This window comes from Grus americana, chromosome 6 (genome assembly GCF_028858705.1).
Source record: "Grus americana isolate bGruAme1 chromosome 6, bGruAme1.mat, whole genome shotgun sequence".
Taxonomy (NCBI): Eukaryota; Metazoa; Chordata; class Aves; order Gruiformes; family Gruidae; genus Grus; species Grus americana.
The window spans coordinates 7,086,200-7,109,056 of record NC_072857.1 but is presented as its reverse complement, the minus strand read 5'-3'; the positions used below and the strand labels follow the sequence as shown (position 1 = coordinate 7,109,056).

Genomic DNA, 22,857 nt, shown 5'->3' with positions numbered 1-22,857 from the left:
TCTGATTCATGCCACACTTGAAGTAAATGCCTGTCTTCCGAGGATGTATAAAATGCTTTTTGAATATTCACCGAAAATCCATTTTCTAAGTATGGCTCCTTCCTCTTCCCCAAAGAATCTGAAAAATTTGAGGGATCACATCATATTGAAAGGAAAAAGCAAAACTGTACATCCTGGCTGCTCTTTTTCAAGCACATTTACAAAGATATCAAAATAGTTGGCACTCTTTTAGTCGTAGCACTCTTGTGAGGCAGCTGCCAAAGAGCATTCTGGGAAATCTTCCCATATCTCTGGTCATGTTTGGCTTGCTGGAGATAAAGAGGATTTATGAGACTTGACAAATTCTAGTTTGTAAGAAATGAGCAACCAGAATTTCAGCCTCATCTTTGCCTGAGTAGCTCTTTGATTTGAGATATTTACCTAGGATTTTGGTCAGGTGAGAATTCTTGTCCAGTCACTTTGGTGTTCTGCTCATATTTTATAGTATTGATAATAAATTTATCCTGATAGAGGAATAACTAACTCTTCTCAGCTGAATATAAAAAGGCCTTTTAGAATATCCAGTTTACCTTTTGTCAATATGTCATTGTACTCTGGATACTTTCTAGGGTATTAGTTGGTTTTATCTTGTAGCAGTACTCTTCCCATGTGAATTTTCCACTTTCAGGATGGTAAATGATCTTGAATCATGTTGAAATCAATGAGTCATAAAGGTGGCAACTGCTTTGTCAATAGGAAGTATTTTCTTCAATACTTCTTTCTGCTAAAACATTCTATTTGTTCTACCCTTTTTGGGTGCATTTCCCTTTTGCTTTTAAATATTTGTGTTTCTAGGGTGGTCTTTTGTAATTTCAGATGCTCCCACAATTCTTTTATGTGTATTTTCCAACTGAATTGCGATTTTTGCGTCTTGATTATAGTGCTATTTAACACTGCTACAGAAAACTAAATTTTAATGTTCCCTCTGATGGCACTTTGCCGTGACCCAGAAATGCAGCTGTCTGAAACGCAATACCTCAAGGTTACTTTTGAGGTTTTGTCTCTTTACTGGATTCAGGAAACTCATAATTACTGATTTAAAGCTTCCCTATTATTCTCACATTCTCTATTGTGAGAAGTAAATTCAAAATGGTTTTCCCTCTGATTGAAGACTATTTTTTGGCTCATAAAGTTTTCTTCTTTGTCGCTAAGTAACATCCACATAACTTAAATATCAAGGCTTTAAAGCCATTTAAAATAACAGTTTGAAGCTTGCTAGTCAGAAAAAAATAATAATCATGAGCAAATTAGATCGACTTGCATTTTGCTTCAGAGATTTCGTATTCGTTGCAGCTACAATAGCGTGTTCAGTCAGACATCATCACTTGATTGCTCAAAGACCCAGCTAAACAATCTGGAAACCCAAATCCTATCATCTCTGTTACATATTCAGTGATCGAATAACATGCACTACCTGCAGCGTCTCGACTTTGTATTCATCTGACTTGGAAATGTAATTAATTGACTTCAACTGAATTCATCAAAGCATTCGTACAAAGAGTTAATATGTGAGTTGTGCTACAAGTCCCTGAAATAATTACCTCAAATTTATTTTGCTAGCTTTCTGCTGCCATGTGGATAGCTGTCACAGCCCCCGCAGCCGATCGGAGTGGCCTCCTTGTTTGCCTCAGCTGTTGGCATTTCTAGCAGCTAATTCTGAGAGGTTTGAAATTAGTTAATTATAGGAGGTTACATGTCTAGTGAGTGTGAACAGCTGTCCTTGTTTCAGCGAGCCTTTTCCTTGTGGATCAATAGCGATGCACAAGGCTCAGGATTTGTGACAAATGAATTATTTTTCTCTTAAATCTCGTGGGGGGGTCATGTAATACTGCAGTAACTGATGGTATTAAACGTGGCACCAGGCAATACGGCCGACTCAGGTTTTGCAGTGACTTTCATCGTAGATGCAAGTCGGAGTCGTCATGGTTTGGAAATGCCAACTGGAAGAGAAATCATGGACTCTTGTAGGCGCTGGGGCTCTCTGCGTGCGTTACTGAAGTCTTCATCGCGACTGGTGCCTTTATACGTGGGTTTGGCAAAGGACCTGCAGTGTGGAGGCTGGACTGAAGAATGAAGCTTGCACAGAGTTGTATTTCTAGCCCAAGAGATAGTTCATTCAGGTCAAGCATGAGAATTTTGCTGGCCCAAGGCTTTTCTGGAAGAACGTGCACTGCTCCTTATGCATAGCTGTGACTGGATTTTTTTTTTTTTTTTTGTATGGCTTTATCAAAAAGTTGGTAACAGGTGCATTTTTTAGATTCATTGTTTTATTTTTATTCATCTTTATTAAGATTTTTTTAAAAAGAAATGGTTATATATGGGTGCAGATAAGGTTTCAGAAGCTAGATGCATCTCAAAAGGAAAATTTATGCAAATGCATTTTCCTTTCAAAAGACTGCTCATGTTATTGTAAATGGCTTGTTAAATTGTTACAAAACATCCACATCGGCACGAACAATATAACGGTTCATTGCACTGTTAAAAATAGTCAAATCCTGTTGCTGCTAACGCATTTACCTTAGTTTGAGGTTGTATGTTTCCTTATGAATAGCCAGTTAAAGATAATGTGGCCGGCTATTTATAGTGTAGTATGCATTATACAAGCTGTTTGCTAAATTAAACAGCTTAAAGGGCTCTCTGATGGGTTACAACCTTTGTGCTGTACAATTATGATGCATATGAAAGCCTGGATCAATGGACAGCTTTTAAAATCCATCACAAAGAAGGTCTAATAGTGTATATTAATGTGTGATATGTTAACAGCTCTTACGCTGGAACTTAGCATTCATAACCTTGCGGTTTTATTTTATTTAATATCCTTCTCTTCCAGAACAAACTTTTTGTGCTTTGTCTGTTCTGTTATTGTCTGCAGCAAAGGCTGGGTACATCCTTTGTGTATGTTTGTGTCTCTCACTTTTTCTGTTAGCTTAAAATAGTGACAAGTGGTCATGGTGGAAAAATGGGATTGGCTAAAAGAAATATTAAAAATTGCAGTAGTTAATAGTGCCAAGAATTCCTCCATAGAATCAAGATGATGGCTTTCAGACTTTCTGAATGGTCCTCTGGGAAAAACTCCGATTCATTCCTCCCTTAACATTTTAGGTACCTCTCGTTGCTTCAGAATATTTTGTTTGTGTAGTGGTTTATATAATCTGGCCTATACATCCCTGGCTCTAGCTCAGCTTTTTCACACTTCATCGAAAAGGATAATGGAAATGGTGAGATTTAATACAATAAAGTAGGCTGAGACAGTATAGTTACGCACGTAGGGAAACTTACTGTGTCTGTGTATGAGGTCCTATTGCTGTAGGCTATTAATCTGTGACCCGAGTTAGGTCCCTGTTATTATTTCCATCCAGAAATTAATTCCTTTCCTTTCACTGATACCGAAGGAAGCACATGCCTGAATTACACACCCCGTTGCTTACAGTCATCGAGGAGGAATCTGGACTAAATCCAACAAACAACATAGTCCGTAAAACTTAACTGCCAAACTGAGTTGGCACCTAACCTTGAAGGTATGTAGAGTTCTCCAGGCCTCTGACCTTCTACCTCCATGCATCACAGCTACTTCCATTTCTTAGGACTTGTTTCCTCTCTTAAATTTATGGCCAGTTGGCACCCATATTCATTGTCCTTTTTTGATCCATAAATCTTTTATCTATTTCTGGCCTGGGTGGTGTCAGAAGTGGGTTTCATTTGTCCAGAATAGAAGCAGAAATTGGACAAAGGTTTTCCACTTGCTAAGCAGGCACTAAACTCTGATGGTCCCCAAGCTGCATCAAGAATGACTTGTCCTTCCTGGTAGCACCAGCCCTCTGGCAGAGCAGAGCCTCAGTCTCCTGGAAGGATCAGGTGAAGGTCTCCAGAATTGCTCTCACCGCAGTTTGCTGGAGATGTCCCTGGCGCTGAGAGCCAAGCGAGAGGCTGAATTTCACCCCACCTTCTTTTCCCATTTCCTCTATGTGAGCTCTGTGCAAGAGTTGCTCCATCTGGATCCATGTATGGAGGAGCAAGCTCTGTACGTGGGCAGTACGGAGAGCTTCAGCACCTGCACGGGGTTCTGTGTTGTGCTCAGTTCAACCATCACCTGGCTGTGATGCTATATAACTCTCTCTTAATAAATCTTTGCAATCTAAATCTATCACCTTGACTTTCAGTTTCTGCGTAAGGAGATTTGCTGTTATGCCTAATTCTACCCTCTTGTTAACATGCCACATTCTCCAGCTATAAAAACTGTTTATGGGATTTATCACCACAGGCATAAAAATAAGTAGCATGACCATAAGGAGAAGATGTCAAAAATAAAAGTCAAAATTAAACTCCCCCTACTGAACGCTTCTGTTGTATGTACTGGCCTTTCTCTTAACAGTGTTGTTGGCTGCACCTTTCCCTCTTACCTTGTACTTCCACTGTAGAAGTGTTGGCTAATGCTGAGCACAACCAGTTGTGATTACTTTACAGGAGGTAATGGCTGACTTAATGTAAAAATAATTTAAAAAATCTTAATATATGATCAGTGAAAGTAGCAGTTATTAGTAGAACAGTAGGAAGTAAAATAACATCTTTGAAAGTATAGCATCCACTTAGTGGGAAGAGGAATTGGAAATGAAGATAGTAAAGGGTTGCTAAATCACGGTGGTTTTTATTTATTTAACCCTCCCAAAATTGTAGATTCATTTATGCTTGTGATAAGAAACTGGTTCGTACTGGGGTAGAGCAGATCCAGTCTTGATCCATATATCTGAACGGCACCTTCACTATTTCACCTGAAAGAGTATTTGAACAGTCAGGTTGTTTTTGTCATTTTCTTCATTTATTGGAATACTCAGAATCAACCACTTCGATAATCTTGCCCAAATCTGATAATTTCTTACTTTAATTGATCAAGTCATATTTCAATGTTTTGCTACCTTTTCTACAATATTACTGACTGCTGCTTTTGTCCTACCTCCTAAAAAATTTGCCATTGATGGTGATTGGGTTTTCTCTCAGTATTTTTTAAGATCCAAACTCAGGACTATATACATACCATTGGTAGCGATGGCAGCCATGACACAGTATCTTCCTCCTGCTATGCAGGTTGCACACTTCTCTTCTTTATTGCTTGTTAATACCCTCAGCATCTCCCCACTGGAAACAATCCCTCTTCTTTACCTCTCACCATTCACATCCCCTAATGACTTGGAGTCCGTCAGGCCATTCCTCAACCTTTGCCACATAGTAAATATTTATTTTTTCCAGCCTGGGATTTTGGAGGGGTGCTGCAGGAGCTGTGCACCCAAGCCCTTAGAGATGCCACAGCAGCTGGATACTCTGATCCCTCTTGCTCCTTTGAAAATCCCAGCTTTCATCTTTTCCTTTGCAAGTCATTCCTTCCTGACGCTTATTCAGCTCCATATATATTTGGCTCAATTTTTTACATAGTTAACTTGAAAGAGTAAGGCCAGAAAATCAATTAGAAAACTAAATTGACTTCTCAATTGACGTAAAGAGAAATTCAGCAAATAATATTACAGGATATTAGTTACAGTTTGCCGACTTTGAATTTTTGCATGTATCCCGTGTACTCAGCTTGATTAAATGAACACTTTTCCTACAGAGTTTCTTTATTATTCAAAACTAGTAAAAGTGGGGAGCTTATCGCATCAGCTCTGCCTTCTGAACAACATGGCTCATCAGCGCACTGAGAACTCCAGCCTCAGAGCTGCAGTAAACCCATCCGCTGTTTGGATCCTGGCGAACTGAAGATTTTGACCTGTAATCGAGCACGACGGGGTGCACGCTAGACGGGGGAGGGAAAAAAATGCTATTTTATTAAAAGAAGTTACTTATGTACCAATGATGCATGTTTTCTGTCTGCAGGTTCTTATTTTGAAGGGAGCAAAAGCAGGTATTTCAGAGATGGCAGACTGAACTTCTTTCACCTCATTCATTGATTTATTTCTTTTCCTTTGGTAATATAATATAGAGAAACATTAATTAGGAGTAGGTACTGAGATACCTTCTTTGATTTTTTTATTTATTTTGTTTTATTGGCAAATGGTTTAAGTTATTAGTCTTAGTTGTGAGGATGAACAATCAGATTAGTTGTGGAAAAGGCAGTAAACTACTGGTAAACACTTAGCATGGGTTTAATTTTCAGATAATTAAGAACAATTGGGTTTTTTAGGTGACTGGCTATTCAAATAAGATTACCATTTAAAATTGTTTGACAAGATGTGTGTCAGCAATGAGAACATAATAGAATTTTCTGCACATAGTGTCAGCACAAGGAAAATGAGCCTGACAATGTATTTTAAGACTGGACCATACTTTTTTCCTATTTGCCCTGATTTTATTCTGTTTAGTTATGCTATCATCTGTGCAACTTAATCCAGCTTACAGCATCTGAGATCTAGATTTATGCTGCAATGTCATTACTTTTCTCTTTAATATTCACAATACAGGAATTACCCATATTTTCACCCATGCAGGGTTCAGTGTTTACAGGCAGATCGTTGCATGATAAGAAGCCTGTGGTTTTAAACGGTTAGTTATTTTTTGTAATTAAAGTGCTCTATAGAAAAATCATGTTTTAAATGTCCACACATTTATGAAAATGTATTTCTACATGCATTGTTTTTTTTGTTTTCTTTGCTGTTCCTGAGCAATCTTTAGTCCTAATGAGAGACTGTTAGGAATTAAATAGATCACCTTATGCAGTAAATGGCTGAGAATACCTTTAATAGGGATTTATCTCCATTAGGTTTGCTGGGATCACTTCCACACACCCATTCCTGCTGTACTGGATTGCGGACAAACTGCTGAGTTTCAGGGGGTCAGAGCCCCTGCCCTTGGGGCTGCCTTTCTGTCCCAGCTATGGCTATTACGTATTCCCATAATCACCCCGGCTTCAGAATAAGCTTATTTAGACTTTTTTGTGATATCATTTAATGAGGCAAAGCAGCAATCCTTAGTGCTCTTCACCTTAGCCTTGCCCGCTGTCACAGGCGTGTAATCTTCGGGGCCACAACTCCTTCCTCCTGAAATAGTTCCCCTTGGCATGAGATGTGGATGTGACAGCCGGGGTGGGGACACCGCCACGTTCCCCGTGGCCCAGCCAGTGCTTATGCTATAGCCCCGAATTAAGAAAACCAAGGAAAAAACCTTAAGAAGTGCACGGGCAGAGCGGGGTGACACCTCCGTGTGACATGGAAAGAGAAGAGCTGTCCTGCGCTGTGGAGGAGGGGTAAGCAGGAGGCTGCAGGAAGGGATTCGTGGGGATGAGATGTCCTCTACGTAAAGGAGATGTTTCCTGGAAGGCAGAAAACATTTAGTCACTATTGCTAAGTCTGCAGCGAAATGGAAGGCAAAGCAGCCCCATGCCACAGCGCTGAGAGAGTGAGGATTGAAGGCTGCTAAAAACAAACCATTTTCCTGCCCGTGAGGTACAAACACAAATGAAAACCAGCCTCGGTTCATATCACATGAAAATGTAAACGGGCGAATCCTGGTTTATAGGCAGTCAGACATCAGTATTTGTATCACATACTTTGAAAAGTCACCCCGTCTTGTCAGCATTATAACATTTACAATTACAAATGTCCGTCCTAGTAATGAAAGCTTTGCTGTAACATCGGTTATTACTTAAAAACACATTAATTGTACCAGAAATCCTGTTCCATTATTCAGTACCATGGTATTTTCCTGAAAGTCTTGGGAAGAGGTGGAGACGAGAGCACAGCAAAATGGCAAGGTCTTTATCCCATTGTCCTCAAGGATCCTTACAAAAAAATATGGGAATAAGTAGTATAGGAGTGCCTAAAATAGCCAAATCAGGGTGGACAAAAGATGACTTTTAGTAATACTGGATTCTTACCTTTGAACCACATTTCTTTTCCTTCATATGCTTTTAGGTATCTTTAGAACAGAAGTGCGATGATATCGTACCTCAGTATGGCCGTGGATGTGCATGTAACAACCCCAGGGAGTCGGTGTCTGTATGATTTCCTAGGGTCTCTTGTACTGTCCATCGCTTTTGTGTATAGGTGTGTGATCCGAATATTATGCAAACCCGGACTCGACAAGTGCTAAGGTCTTCTGTCAATACAAAGCCCTGCCCTGAAGATTTGCAAATGAAGCCATGTATTCTTAACCAAAACTGCTTCAAATATCAGTACAATCTAACAGGTAGGTATAACTTTCCAATATATTATTAGCAGGAAGTGACACCAATTACAACGTATATTAAATTGACGTTCTGCTTTTCCAAATAGCCTTTGCATTAAAGATTCAGCTCCTTAAAGGCTTTCTTCAGTTGTGGTTTTAGTTATGTTTGCTTGTGGTGTTGGTTAAAGCCTTGACATTAAGAGTTACGTGAAGACATCACTGATTTCAGTCAGGTTAATTACATGCCTATGTTTTTACAGGTTACTGGACAGATACACAATTTTTGTATTTAAGTTGTCATATCAGATACACTGGAAATAAAACAAGTTAAATGGGATCTCTTCTCTTTGATGGGTTGTCAACAGAATTAATTACAAAATTCCAGTTAAATCTGTATGATTCCAGGGAAGCCAATAATACCAACAGAAGTCTGGTTTGAAGGCAATATGGGCAATATGGGTTGGCATAGAATATTCAGAACAAAATGCATTATTTAGGACCTTAGAAGCAATTAGTTCTGTTGCAAACAAACTAACAAAAAAAAAAAGGAAAAATTCCTTTTGTTTTGACCAGCTCAGATAAATGAGAAAGGCAGAGAGAGGAGAGGAGATCTAAGAGGAATTGGGGGGCTGGTGGGAAGAGAGAACAAAGCAGGAGAAAATGTTATATCTGAATATAAACTCAGCCTGTTTGAAATAAAAGCCCTAGAAACACACAGGCAGCAAGACGATGCCTTTTTTATCATCGCATTTCAGAAATGCAGAACATTTATGTGTTCATGTTTATCAGAGGTGGAAGACACAAAGTAATAGGTTTTCTTCTCATATACTTCCTATTCATTGGTGGTGTATGGAAATTTTTGTTGTTTGTGTTATGCTTTTTTGTTTATTTTAAATGGTGTTTTAAGGCTTATTTTAGTTCAGTTGTATTCTGACCATCATAATTTCAGACAAGTAATAAGATATGAATTTTCTTCTCCTAGAAATACTGTTTTTATTTCACGAGTATTAAAGCTTAGTTATAAATAATGGAAAGCTTTGCCTTCAGGCAAGAAATAGGTTAAATCAGAGTTACCCTTCAGAAACTTTCCTAGTTCCTTTATCAAAGTGAAATTTTACTTCAGACAATACAGTCTTCTAAATGTGCCAACTGGGTTGAACTGATACACTTTATCAGTGTTTAACAGTTTTCTGTGTGCTCTGATGTATGGCTTTCTTTAAGGGGATATCTGAGTGCGAAGCGAGAGGTTTCTCCTCCGAGACTTGCCTGGTTTCAAGAGCAGCTTTCTTTTGCGTGGGTTGTTCTTGGGTTTGGGATGCCCTGACGTGGGGAAGCACTTCATTAGGGGAAGGTAACCCATGTGTGGAGTAAAAAGATGTAAAACCAGAATGATGGCCATGACCTGCAGCGCTGCATCCTTTGCTTTGTGTCCGCAGGCTGGAGCGGGTGCCAGCTGGGTGCCAATGCCACCTGTGGGCACGGAGAACGGCGACGTCTCCTGAGCTGCCAGCGCAGCGACGGGGCAGCTGTCAGCACGCAGCTCTGCCAACGGGTGAGGATGGCACGTGTGGGGCAGGGAAACACACGGAGGTTCATTTTGTTTCTAGAAAGCCGGTGCCTTCTGATCTGCACCAAGACACTGTCCGTAGATGGTGGAGAAGTTGCGTTCGGTGCTGGGAGCATGGCGGTTGGGTGCTTTGGGGAACAAAAGCATCCCCAGGGTGTTGGTGGGTGGTATCGCTCCTTGACTCAAACGGGAGGTTTTGGGGTTGGAGTAGACCCTGCACCAACAAAGCTGGCCACCAGGGAGATTGTGCCCTACTAGAAGTTTGGGATTGTCCTTTCAGAGTAAGACCCAAACACCGAAGGATTTGTAGACTGAAACTGCTTTCACCAATTGCACCCTCGGGAAAACTCCCTGTAAGCAACAACGTTGGCATCCCACCGGAGTCACTGCCAATTTTTGGTTTCCTGACCTGGTGCCCAGTGGTGGCCGGAGGTGGCCGGGGGGGCCTGCGGAGGCTGACGTCTGTGTTTCCTTGTCATCTCACAGCTTCGCCTGGAGAAGCCCGTGCAGACGAGCAGTCGGTGCATGGTGGGCTGCACGGTGGACTGCCGGCTCTCGGCGTGGTCGGCCTGGTCGCAGTGCTCACACACGTGTGGTGCTGGCGGTGAGTCCCCATCTGCCCCTTTCCCCGCCACACCTCAGCAATGCAGCGCAGACGAAACCCCCAGCCCCAGAAGGGCTTACACAGCCCCTGGGCAGGGGCACAGGGCACAGGGATCGCCCTGAGCCGCACTGAACGCTTCAGTGGTGATTTTTGGACACTCTCAAAAGCCTGGGGTGTTGGGTTTTTTGAACAAAGCAGGCTATTTTCAAGGTACTCAAAAGTGAAAAATGCAGTTTAGGAAACCAAGTGGACAGATGCCTGGGGGATTATTTTATTAATTAATTCCAACTCTCAGAATTCAGTTGTAGGAAACATTAACCCCAGAGACAGGAGGTGTGCGTAGAGCTAGCGAAGCACTGGTGAGTTACAGGATTCTTAAGAAATGGATAAGTAACTAAATACAAATCCTCTGGTGAAGTTACTTTTAGTAACATAATTACATCCCATTGAAGAAAAAACACTAAAACTATTTTTCATCATTTAGTATATGCCTCTGTCTCCATCTTGTATCCACAGGTCCCTTAATACTTGTATGACTCCACTAATTCAGCGAGGTTTTCTATAGCCAGTAATGCTCACCAGCATACAAGAGTGAAAGAATTAGGACCTTTTTTTTTTTAACTTTGTATGATTTAAAAAACCCTTTGCATATTGGCATGAGGAAATGCATTGAAGCTTTTATTCAAAATAAGCTCGTGACATTATTTCCCAGGCTTCTGATGTGCACCAGATGTACAGCTAATGGTCTTTAAGATTCGAGAGCCATAATGCATATTTGAATCAAATTCACTTAAGGTCAAAAAGAATAAAGCTCTTAACTTCCATGAAGTGATTCCTTCAGATGGATTTTGGAGATCAAAGCATGTTACAGAAAAAGCTTAATATTTGGATTAGTGGTGTTCTTTCTTTGCTGAGCTTTTAGCCCGTTTGTAAAGTAGTGCTTTCTTAGCAGAAATGAATAATTCATAGACAGTGTTTTAACAACAACACACTAGGAATACAATTAATTCCAAATTTTATTTTTTCTTCAAAATCTATTTTGGAGTGGCAACGCTCACATTGCTGAATGGACTTATATTATTTTTTTGAGTGTTCAATCACTTACTTACTAAAATAAACAGAGCTATGTGTGCAAAGGCAAGTTATAACTTCTTTATGGCTTTTAGCGTGCTAGAGGAGCAGTTCATCCTATATAACGCCTGAAGGTTTTTTTGTCCTGAGCTCTTACATTGCATAGTCTGCAAGAGAACATGCTCAAGTAAAGGTATGTCTTGTATTCTGCTCCTGATCCTGAAATGCTTATCTAAATCCTAAAGACTGGTTAAAGAGCTGATGGTTCCCAATGCATGTAAGGAGCAATGAGTTACTTCATGGCCTAAATCAGAGCTGATCTCCTGCAGAGGAAAACTGGAAACATCCGTGCCCTGCCGAAGCAGATCTCAGCTCTTCCTGGGAGTGTCCTGGCTGTAGGTGCCAAACCTCATTAAGGTACTTGAATCACACAATAAAGCCCAAGCTCAGCTCAGTCTATGTGTCATTTTCTGGTCCTCAGAGATCATAACTCCCTTATACTGCTAGCTGGAGAGCTGGCTCGTACAGTTCAGGATGTAGATGTGTACGATTTAAAAGCTGGAGATACTGTTTGGTGAACCTACGGCAGCTAAGCAGCTGGGAAAGTCTTAAAAATTGTTTCATAAGGAAGCCTAGTTTTGCTCAGTCTTGCTCTATCATTTGAATAGCTTTGCAGGGACCCAAGAGTCTTCTGAATCTCATCCCAAAGCATCAATGAAACAAAAGTACTTTGCATCCAAGTTATTCCAAGTGCATGGTTTATTTTACTGCAGCCCCAGTCCTGATACGAGTTTTGCTTCAGCAACCACCAACCGTGGAGCTATCAAACATCCGTAAAGGAGGGACCTTGGCACCAGTCCTGCCGCCATGGCCTTCCTGTGGATCCAACAGATAAAACACCGTCATTTCAGCTTCTTCACTGAGTACTGGTTGGTTATAAATACTACTTGATGATGGTATGAACAGAGAAGACGTTAATTATGTACTCATCTACAGGTGGTACTTCACAGATGAATACAGTGAGGGTTTCCTACCCGAAGGTTCGTAGGCTGCAATACCTTTGAAATCATCAGGAGTTTCTTACAGGCATTTGTGAGAACAGGATGAAGCCTCAAATTACTGAGGGAGAACCAAAGGATGACAATAAACGAGCTGTGGGAATTGGCTGCAGTAAACACTGATTTGGCTTCCCTTTGCCAAATAACTAATTGCCCACTATTTGATAAAGCTAAAATGTAGGACTTAGATGCATGGTTCTCAGAAATAATTCACAGCAAATTGGTTGTACGCACCGTTACTGGCTCCGCTCACAATAACATTCCGCTTTTCTGGCTTTTCTTGGAGAGCATGTCAAGGGCCTGCTGAAGTACTATAAACAACTTCAAAGAGAAACATCATTTAAATATCATTCAGATCAAAATTTAATGTTGGTGGATTTACGTTTTCATATGTTTCTTAACTCAAGCATTGTTGCTAACATTTTTATTCTGTCCATCTCTTCCAGTAATGGTTTGCTGTGATACATTTTAATGGATGGTACCTTTCTCTTGCTCAGGTTTTATTTTATGGAACAATGCATTTAAGCATGAAGTGGTGCTGCTGCGTATGTGGCACTGACAGCTAATATGGTTCTGGTACACAGCAGCCAAAGGCGAATATATTGATTTTTATAAATGATGATGAGTAGAGTAGATCTCTCTTTCCTGCCTGTGCTGAGCCTACGGAGATGTGTAACTGATATTTGCCTGTTGCAGCTGTAGTTCTGGGCAGCATCTGTTCAGGATGGTGGCTAGGGCTTTAGGCTGACATTGGGTTATATATTAGGGTTCCTCATAATCAGTTGCTGTCCTGCTATGAAAAGATGTATAGTGCTGCATTAATGGACGATGCTCCCACGGCCCAAATCAAAGTTACTGGAAAGATGTTTGGTATGGATAATCCTGAGCAAATTGTATTTCCTTTGTTAAGGCAAATGAATACACGAGAATGCTGAATTTTTCTATGTGAATGTCTTCCAATCCCATATGATTTCTCCCAAGTTGTCTAACAGGAGTGCTAAATAGTACAAGAACACCCCAACCCAGCCTTATCACTTACAAAGCTGACTTCATCAGATAAATGATGGCGCTTACCTGAGTTACCCAGGGTTGAACATGCTGCCGTGCCTTGCTCAGTCCTCAGAGCCCAGAAGAGGCCATAGCGGGTTGCAGAGACGTGCACCCCAACACCAGACTGAAATGAAGGGGACAGGGATATGCAACCATCTGAAAAATTTACTGGTTATGTTTTTACTGATTCTTCACCAATTTGGGAAAAGATTTTTGGTTCTAGCTCCTGAAGAAGAAACTTTTGTGACTTTTTCTCCCTTGCTGCTCAAACTTGGCAAGCTCAGTCTGATGGTGCTGGGAGATGTTGCTGGAAGAGGGGCCACCAAAACCTCTCCCAGAGCTGTGGATGCTCCAGTGCCCGCTGGAGGCACTGCCAGTGGGAAGTAGATGAAAAAAAACATTTATCACCAGTCCCATTTGCTTGTGACTTAACCTAACCTGACCTCCAGAGCTGTATTTAAGTAACTCAATCCCCGCTCTACCCTTTCGGCTGCCTGACAGGGCTGTGTTTTATATGCTCTGCTCACGCTCGTCAAACAGAGAATGACATGTCAGTAATTTTGACTGGGATGAACTCTAGCAGGAATTTTAATCGTCTTGGTTTCAGCTGCAACAGATCATTTTGTGGCGATAAAATGGCAAGATTTTTGGGTAAAAAAAATCTTAGTCTACTGATTTGAAAATATGACCTTGTCTTTCTGAGATGAAATTTTATCTGCTGATGCAAAACAGGATTTTAAGTGACCAGCATTAACAAGACTAACCTCTTTTTTCCTGCTTTCAAAACTAATGACAAATTTGAGGATATGAAGAGATACTTCCTTTCAATTTTCAGCACATTTTCTGTCTTAATTTTCCTATCATTTAACATTGCAGAGCAAAGGAAACAAAGGTGTGGCATATTCATATTAAGGAAACCACTAAGATTGTTTTCACTCTTCCAGAATTTGTATTGGAAGCAAATTAATTTCAGATGCTGTGAGATTCTGTTCTCCATAGGCAGCAAAAGATAAGGTATTTAAAAAGTAAAGATGGGGAGTTTTTCTGCTACTTGAGTGGTAACTGAGCACCTAGATAATGTTTATGGAGTGAGAAAAAAAAATCAGAGCTTTAAGAAGCTCACTGCAGCGATTGTGCAAAGCAGGATTTCAACAAAACTTCTGTCTTCGATGATTTGTTCGCAGTATAAAAAGAAAGCGATAGACTAAAGAGTCAAGCACCAGCTGACCATTGTGAATGTAGTGAATTTAAATGGTTTGGATAACCAACTGTAGGAAAGTAAAATGTGTGTAAGTACAGAACAGTTGTTAATTCCTCTTAAAAGGAAAACTGTGTTTTCTATTCAATGATCTTCCTATTTACGTTTTGCTAGAAAGAAGTTAAACAGAGTGTACCAAAGGAAATTATTTCTTTAATTAAAATAGCTTGATGAATGCTTCGGGCTTTCAAGTCCCTCCTAAGGAAATCAGATCTTTTAGGCTTAGGAGATCTCATTTTCTGTAGCTGTCGCAGAGCTCCCTGGCCGGGGTGAGCCGCCTGCCCCAGGGCGTCCCGAAAACCCCACAGCCGCGGGCTCCCCACGCTTTCCCAAAGAGCCCTTTCCATTGCTCGCCACCCCTCAGCATTCAGGATTAAGAAGAATCCAGCAAATTTGGTTCATTTCTGGAGGGGAAGAAAGAGCGAATTTTGGCCTGTTGGGCAGGGGAAGGCTGCCGTGGGGTTTGCCGGCAGCGGGCTGGGGGGTTTCTCACCCCCAGTGAACTACAGGAGTTTCTTACCTTGCCTCGCAGCTGGTAGGGTTTTTTTCCACCTCCTAATGTATTTGATTCCGTGGTGGCTGAATGCACAGTCATGTGGATAAGAGCTTTTATCATCACTTCTGTTACAAACTCCCCAGGTCCAGGGGATTAGAATTGGAAAAGGAAGAAGTCTTAAAATTGGTTTAAATGGGTTTAAAAATGGAATTCAATGGGTCAGAGCGAGGGAATAGCATTGTAAAGGTAAGAGAGCTTGCTAAGGTATCTGTCAGTAGCTTTTTCAGGTATGTCTGCCTTTAATTTTTATTTGCTAAAACGTTTTTGGAACCCCTGCTCTGTAGACAGTCACGATGGCAGCTATTAGAAACGTACCTTAAACCCAGCTGCAGTATCGTTAATTAAAAAGTGCATGCATAAATAGCTGGGAGAAGGATCTGGCTGGATCTCGCAGCCTCTCCACTTCGCAGGGGGGTTTGCTCCCCCCCGGCCTCCCCTCTACTCACGATTGAAGCTAAACGGCTGCGATACAAATGGGAGAGCTCCGCCACAACACGTTATCTCTTTCCTTTTCAGTGGGTTAGCAATTACCGCTTGCCTCTGTCTTGTTGCATGTGTATGCCCTTATTATCCAGACCTTTTATTTTTTTTTATTGCCTCTCAAATCCACACCTATTGAAAGTCAAGGCAGAAATTTTATCCCCAACACGATCTTCTGCATCCTGTTGCATAAGGGCTTTTTTTTTCTTTTTTTTCCACTTTTCTTTTTAATTGCAGCAGGGATTCTAATTGAAACATTTTGAGTGAAAACATTCCTGGACGTAAACGGACAACAAAGAAGACGGAAATGGAATTGCTGTAACTTTAATGAATATATTCAGTTTTATTATTTCAAAAGTAGTAACATAATTGCTTTTTCCATTCAGTAGCTGGAGAAGTTTTCACCAATAATAAATAGAGTTTTAATGGAAATGGCAGAAGTGGTTATGGATGGTAATAGCCACTAGAGTGTTTGCAGTTTTCAAATTAGATGCATATAATTGGTCATAAAAAGAAAATTTCATTTGTTAAAAATCTCTGGAAACATACTGAACGTGTAACATTAGGAATGATGCTGCCACAGGAATTATTTTCTTGTCATATTTAATAATCAGGATTTAGTCAAGTATTTAAATGTGTTGCATAAACAAATAATATATTTGGAAAACATACAAAACTGTGTTTAAAAACTGTTTGAAAATACCAGTGACAGCATCACTTAGACTTATCAATTGCATCCGTATTATCCAAATAGTCTTCCCAATTAATTGCTGCTTAAACAGATTTTAGTGGTGGAAAATGAACTAGGAATAACAATAAATCACAAAATCTGCCTTTCTGTCTTCCTCCGGGTCTCCTTCACCATGTCCTGTCTTCTCCCCTCGCCTAGGCCAGATGGTGCGTGGGCGCTCGGTGGTCCTGCGGGCAGCGGGCGAGGGCAGACCCTGCCCGGAGCAGCTCACCCAGCACAGGAGCTGCCCGGTGAAGCCTTGCTACAGCTGGCTGCTGGGCCCATGGTCTCCCTGCAAAATCCAGGTACGGCTTTCTCCTGCGCTCCCCGAGGGCTCCTCGGCATCCTCGCGGCCGGGGTGAACGACAAAAATTATCATTATATGGCAGAATTGATTGAGGCCGCCGTTCACGGGGCGGAGGGGTCTCTGTGGCCATTGAAGGTGCTGGTAAGATCCGTAGGAAAGCAGGGGAAGTTCAGGAGCGGTAAACCTCTGCACCTCATCTTCCAGCCATCAGCAGCGATTTATAGCAGTACGGGTTCAAGTACCGCGAGTTTATAGAGGTATTAAAGGAGAGTTACGGACTAAATGTGCTTGAGTGGGCATAGTCATGGTGACCTATAATTTAATTATATAAAATAACTCTAACGAGAAAATAGATACACTAGATTTCAAGAGAGCTTAGTCTTTTTTACCATTTTTTTCCTTTTTTTTTTAAAAGTACTGAATAGCAGGTCTTTCCCACAAGGTCTCTGGTACAATAGTGTGAGTTATTGTAGGAAGTGCTGGTTTCTACTTTCTCCTTAGCCTGGCTATCTTTTTAATGATCTAAAAATGGCCGGATTCAGTTGCGATGTGCTGTACCTATGCTCAGCACCTCTGCATTGCCGGCACTGGAGCCGTCATTTTCTCACTGCCAGTGACTTCCATCAGGCTTCAATTGATTTTTTTTTTCCCCTCGTATGCTTTTTCTTCTCTCCTTATCTATTAGATCACATTTCCAATATTAAAACATATTAGTCAGTAACCCAGTTTAAGCAGAGGTGAATCTTTCATGCTGAAGTTTCTCGGATGGAGTAAAGTCCACTTGGGCTGATGTGAGCCAGCTTTGCTGAGATGCTGGTGGGAGAAGCATGGTTGGGGTGGAAAAGTCCTTTTTCTGGTCCCAGGGGACAGGACCTCTGCTGTGCCTGCTTCTCCACATTACACCATGTAGGAGTTGAAGCCAATAATGAGCATGAAGACACATCCCTTGTGTTTTCTGCTCAGCCATCTACCATGCTGCAAACGCCTTGAATACCTGCTCGGTTTCTAGATGCAGTTAGGTGGACATGTAGCGAATACTGTGGGTGGCAGAACAGGTACCCAGAATTTTCCCAGGTTTTCACAAATGAAATCTTGAGCGTGACAGTCTGTAGTGGGTTGACCCTGGCTGGAGGCCAGGTGCCCACCAGAGCCGCTCTCTCACTCCCCTCATTCACCAAACAGGGGAGAAAAGGCATAACGAAGTGCTTGCAGGTCGAGATAAGGACAGGGAGAGATCACTCACTAATTATCGGCACGAGCAAAACAGACCAAACTTAGAGAGGAAATTCATCTAATTTATTACTAGGCAAAACAGAGTAGAGGAATGAGAAAATAAAATCAACTCTTAAAACACTTCCCCCCACCCCTCCCATCTTCCCGGGCTCAACTTCACTCCCGGCTTCAACCTTCCCCCCCTCAGCGGCACAGGGGGACGGGGAGTGGGGGTTACGGTCAGTTCATCTCACGTTGTTTCTGCCGCTTCTTCCTCCTCAGGGGGAGGACTCCTCTCATCGTTCCCCTGCTCCAGCATGGAGTCCCTCTCACGGGGTGCAGACCTTCAGGAGCAAACTGCTCCAGCGTGGGGTCCCCCACGGGGTCACAAGTCCTGCCAGCAAACCTGCCCTGGCATGGGCTCCCCTCTTCACGGGTCCACCGGTCCGGCCAGGAACTTGCTCCAGCGTGGGCTTCCCACGGGCCGCAGCCTCCTTCAGGTGCCTCCACCTGCTCCGGCGTGGGGTCCTCCACGGGCTGCAGGTGGAATCGCTACACCCCCTCATCCTTCCTCCATGGGCTGCAGGGGGACAGCCTGCTTCACCATGGCCTTCACCATGGGCTGCAGGGGGATCTCTGCTCCGGCGCCTGGAGCACCTCCTCCCCCTCCATCTGCACTGACCTTGGTGTCTGCAGAGTTTCTTACATCTTCTCACTTCTCTCTCCGGCTGCAAAAGCTCTCTCTCTAAGTGTTTTTCTTCTTCTTAAATATGTTATCACAGAGGCGCTGATTGGCTTGGCCTTGGCCAGCGGCAGGCCCGTCTTAGAGCCGACTGGCATTGGCTCTGTCAGACACAGGGGGAGCTTCTAGCAGCTTCTCACAGAAGCCACCCCCGTAGCCCCCCCGCTACCAAAACCCTGCCACGCAAACCCAACACACAGTCTTTGGACAGTCCAAGATCAGAAAAACAGAAATACGTTTATATTTTATATAATGAACAACAAGTCATTGCAACTAGGGATGTGGATATGGTCCTGGCATGTTCTGCACTCAGTATTTATTTGTATATAACATAAATATAACAAAATGATAACATCAGCTGATAATTTGTCCAGCTAACGTAAGCAAATTCTGTTAAACATTAGGGAAGAGACCTTCAACCGTAGGAACTAACATAGCTGATAAAAGAATTAGCAGGGAAGCTGAATTAACGCCCTGGCATACTCCAGATAAATAACACCTCGTGCAGATTAAAAGTGTGCGCACCCAGAACCCAGCCAAATTTCAGCTCAGAGCAAGTAATCACAGCCTTCCCTAACCCAGATAGCATCCCGCGCTTTCCGTGAGATAGAGCCTGCTTCTCTCCTTAAATTACTGTGATGTAGTTTCTCTACCCTTTGCTTTGTTTTGGAGGGGAGGCATTTTATTCATGTTCAGTTCTCTTTAATGAGGTGCTTAGGAATTAAATATAGTTCATAAATACAGGGTGATTTATTCCTGCGCTTTACTGGAAAAGAAGCTTAAGCTTACTTTCTAAAGAAAGCTTTCAGAAGTCCTGTTTTCAAGGATGCTTTGTTAAATAAGGTAGGTGCACCCTATGGTAAGACCAAAACACATATTGCAAAAGTGCCTTCCTGTAATAATATAAACAGGACAATTAATTATAAGGCTAAAATATTTTTTCCTTGTGTTATGAGATAACTGAGACTGCATTTCTTAATTGTAGAAGGACTATTGTATGCCAAATCGACTTCGTGTGAATAATTAGAGGTGTCTGCATGTTTAGGAATAGATCGCGCTAAGTGTTCTGTATTGCTGATTTTCACAGTACGGAAATCAGTGCATTGCTCTCCAGGTAATTACACACATTGCAGGCACACCTCCCGCGGGTGTGGGGCACTTCTGCTGCATTCAGAGGGATGCAGAACTTGGGAAATGCTCAGTACACCTAATCTTAAAGGGTTACATTACATTAATCATTTTCCTACTAGAGTTGAAGTGGTTTATCCTGATTAGTTAAAAAAAAAAATTAGCAATGGCTGACACTGTTCATAATTTTTCCATTAAAGGAATATAAGTGAAGTAGCTAGACATTATCAAGCATTACCTGCCTACCATTCATAAGAAGACTAAGAACCCTTCCTTGCTAAAGTGTTTTAAAAGCAGTCCCTTAAATGTGATCACACAATGCTTCCTCATTAAAGAAAACTTTTACCTGATTAAATGCTCATCAGCCTGTGAAAGCATTGCCCGATCAACTCTTTACCTAAAATAATTGTGAACACACGTGCACCCCAATAAAAGCAGAAAAGGGAAAACTTTTCTTAAAGGCACATGTCGGCAAAGCATCTCATTAGGCCTGTTATCTCTTGTCTTATTAGTGTGTTATATGTGGAAAGCATCGGAGGGTGATGTGAGAGAAGGTTTGTGCAGATGCTGCCTTATGTTAGCGTGTCGGTCAATTCAAAAGATACCTGGCTGTCAAAACACAGGTCTGGCATAAACCTTCTCCTTATTTTATGGGTGGTTGGTTGGGGTGAGAGGCGGAAGCTCCGTGCAGGGGCTCCTGGAGGACCCATACCCCTGGGCTGTGTTTAGGGGACCCAGGGTGGGTTCTGCATCCTCCACAGGGTAAAAATTTTTGTAGCCAGATGTTGGGAATCCCCTCTGGAGTTGAAATTCCTGCATATTTCCTGCCAGGAGCGTGTGACTCAAGGCAAGTCCTGGTTCCAGGCAAACCTCAGGTGATCACATCTTCGAAGGGAGAGCATTTACAATACAGATTTGGTCCTCTGAGTTTTGAATACATGATCATCTCCTCTGATTCGCAGCTATTCCCAGCATCCTCAGTGTGCCAGTACTGCAGTGAACTTCCACTGATTCCACATCTATTAATTAGGTCTTCAAATGTATAATTTTGGGGACATGAATAATTTTTAAGATGATAAGTAAGTTAATGCAGTACTCCTGCATTGCTTATGACCTTGCCAAATATACCAAAACCCATCTCCCTCTATAAATGACAAGATGACATTTCATCTTTTAAGTGTATTCAATTGATTGTAAAAAACACATTGTTGGTCTTGAAAGAAAGCAAGCAAATGCAAGCCACTGTTAAAAACCTTTATCTTTGTTTGAGAGTCCATGGTTTCTATTTATTTTTTATTCTAAACATTGGAAAATGTGAATGTATGTCCAGTATCGCATGACAGAAGAATGAAGAATGTTGCATGTGGACTTTATAGTGGAGACTGCTGTATGAAAAAAATGTATTGCTTTCACCTATTATTTATATTTATATCTTGGTATTCATATAACTATTTATATATTGATGTGTATGTATATAAATACCTATATATTGTTTACAGAAGAATAAGTATCTTTTAAAAAACTTTTTTTTGTCCTTTACAGTAATGTTTAGGCATTCCCTGAGCCACTTTGAGCTGGAAATACACTGCAGTTTGATTAGTGCCCATTTCCCCCTGAGAATTTTCTCCACATCGTCTTCTGTTTCCACCAGCCTTTTCTAAGAGCTCTAACCCAATTGACAGCTGCATGAGTTATTCACACACCATTAATCTCAGACCGCAATAGCGGTTTCAGTGGTGAAACAGTAATTTAGAACAGTAAGTTACATACTGACTAAAGTGAAACACAGTGTTAAAAACTTGAAATCTGGCTGCATATGGTAAATCTACACTAATAATTCTCTAAGATGCTTTTGATTAGCAACTGCTCTAAATCCAGCTAGTTATCCTTTTATTTCCATTTCGTTGTGTGTCTGCAATGGAAGGGATGGAGAGAATGGAAAAGCTACCAGGTGTATGCAGGAGAGCCATTCCTGCTGGCAAACCCATTGCTGAATGAATGCACTCGGTAGGAGCCATGCTGTTGTGCAGATGTAGTCCATTATTTTAAAAGAATCCACTGCCAAGTGATCCAAAGGACCACTTCCCTTGGTTACATAAACACAGTGTTTCATCCTTCTTCTTCAGTTTTATTTACTGAATTTTGTAAAGTGTGGTTTCCGCAAGGCTTCAGGCACAAGTTCATAGAGCATCACACCTCAAACGCAGGGCAGCTCTATTCTTCAGATGAGAACAATTCCAGCCTCTAGAAACAGCCTCAGTGCTTCAGCTCTTACCACATCCTCAGCCCTTGACCATCACTTAGACAAACAATATCGATTTTTCTGGTAAAGGAAGTTTTCTTCAGCAAGTAGTTTGGTATATGACTAAGTATTTCAGAACTGGGCTGATGAGTGTGGAGTAGCTCAGATGGAGCCTCCTATTGCTTCTTCAGATGAGGTTCAGTGCAAACAGGTGATGGCTGACGGTGGGTGATGTTTTGGTAGAGTGTGTGACATGAGCTGGTGATCTCTGTCTACTCCAGAACCAATAGCTCCCTTTAATAAATGACACAAACAGCCTAGTGTGCAATAACCCTAATTAAGTGTGCTGGAGGATTTTTGCTGTTGCAGGATTCAATCCATGTAAGGGCTCCTATTGGGCTGTATCGTCAAAGGAGGTGAGTGGAAATGTCCATTCCTGATGGGCAGGCTCTGCTCTTGGCCTCTTTAGAGAAGCCAAAAATTTCTGTGTTCACGTAACTGGTCACTAATTAAGAATCAGTAAATTTACTAGCTCTAGTAAAAGGCACAAGGGGCCAACCCCGAAGACAGTATTAATCTTTTATGGTACCCACCTCTTCTCCTGCTTTGGCTACAACACGTGTTTCTCTGTGGCTCTGCCTCTGAGCTTCTGTGGAGATGTG

The 22,857-nt window shown here is 41.7% G+C and overlaps 1 protein-coding gene across 3 annotated transcripts in view; it reads left to right on the top strand.

Moving 5' to 3' along the window:
- The window catches only part of THSD7B (thrombospondin type 1 domain containing 7B), a 358,700-nt gene that overhangs the window by 324,489 nt on the left and 11,354 nt on the right, over window positions 1–22,857 (top strand). For all 3 annotated transcript variants that reach the window (XM_054830722.1, XM_054830723.1, XM_054830724.1), the window contains 4 exons: window positions 8,070–8,211; window positions 9,627–9,742; window positions 10,244–10,361; window positions 16,724–16,869. In XM_054830722.1, coding sequence (XP_054686697.1) covers window positions 8,070–8,211; window positions 9,627–9,742; window positions 10,244–10,361; window positions 16,724–16,869 — 522 coding nt within the window. The remainder of the gene's footprint in view (window positions 1–8,069; window positions 8,212–9,626; window positions 9,743–10,243; window positions 10,362–16,723; window positions 16,870–22,857) is intronic.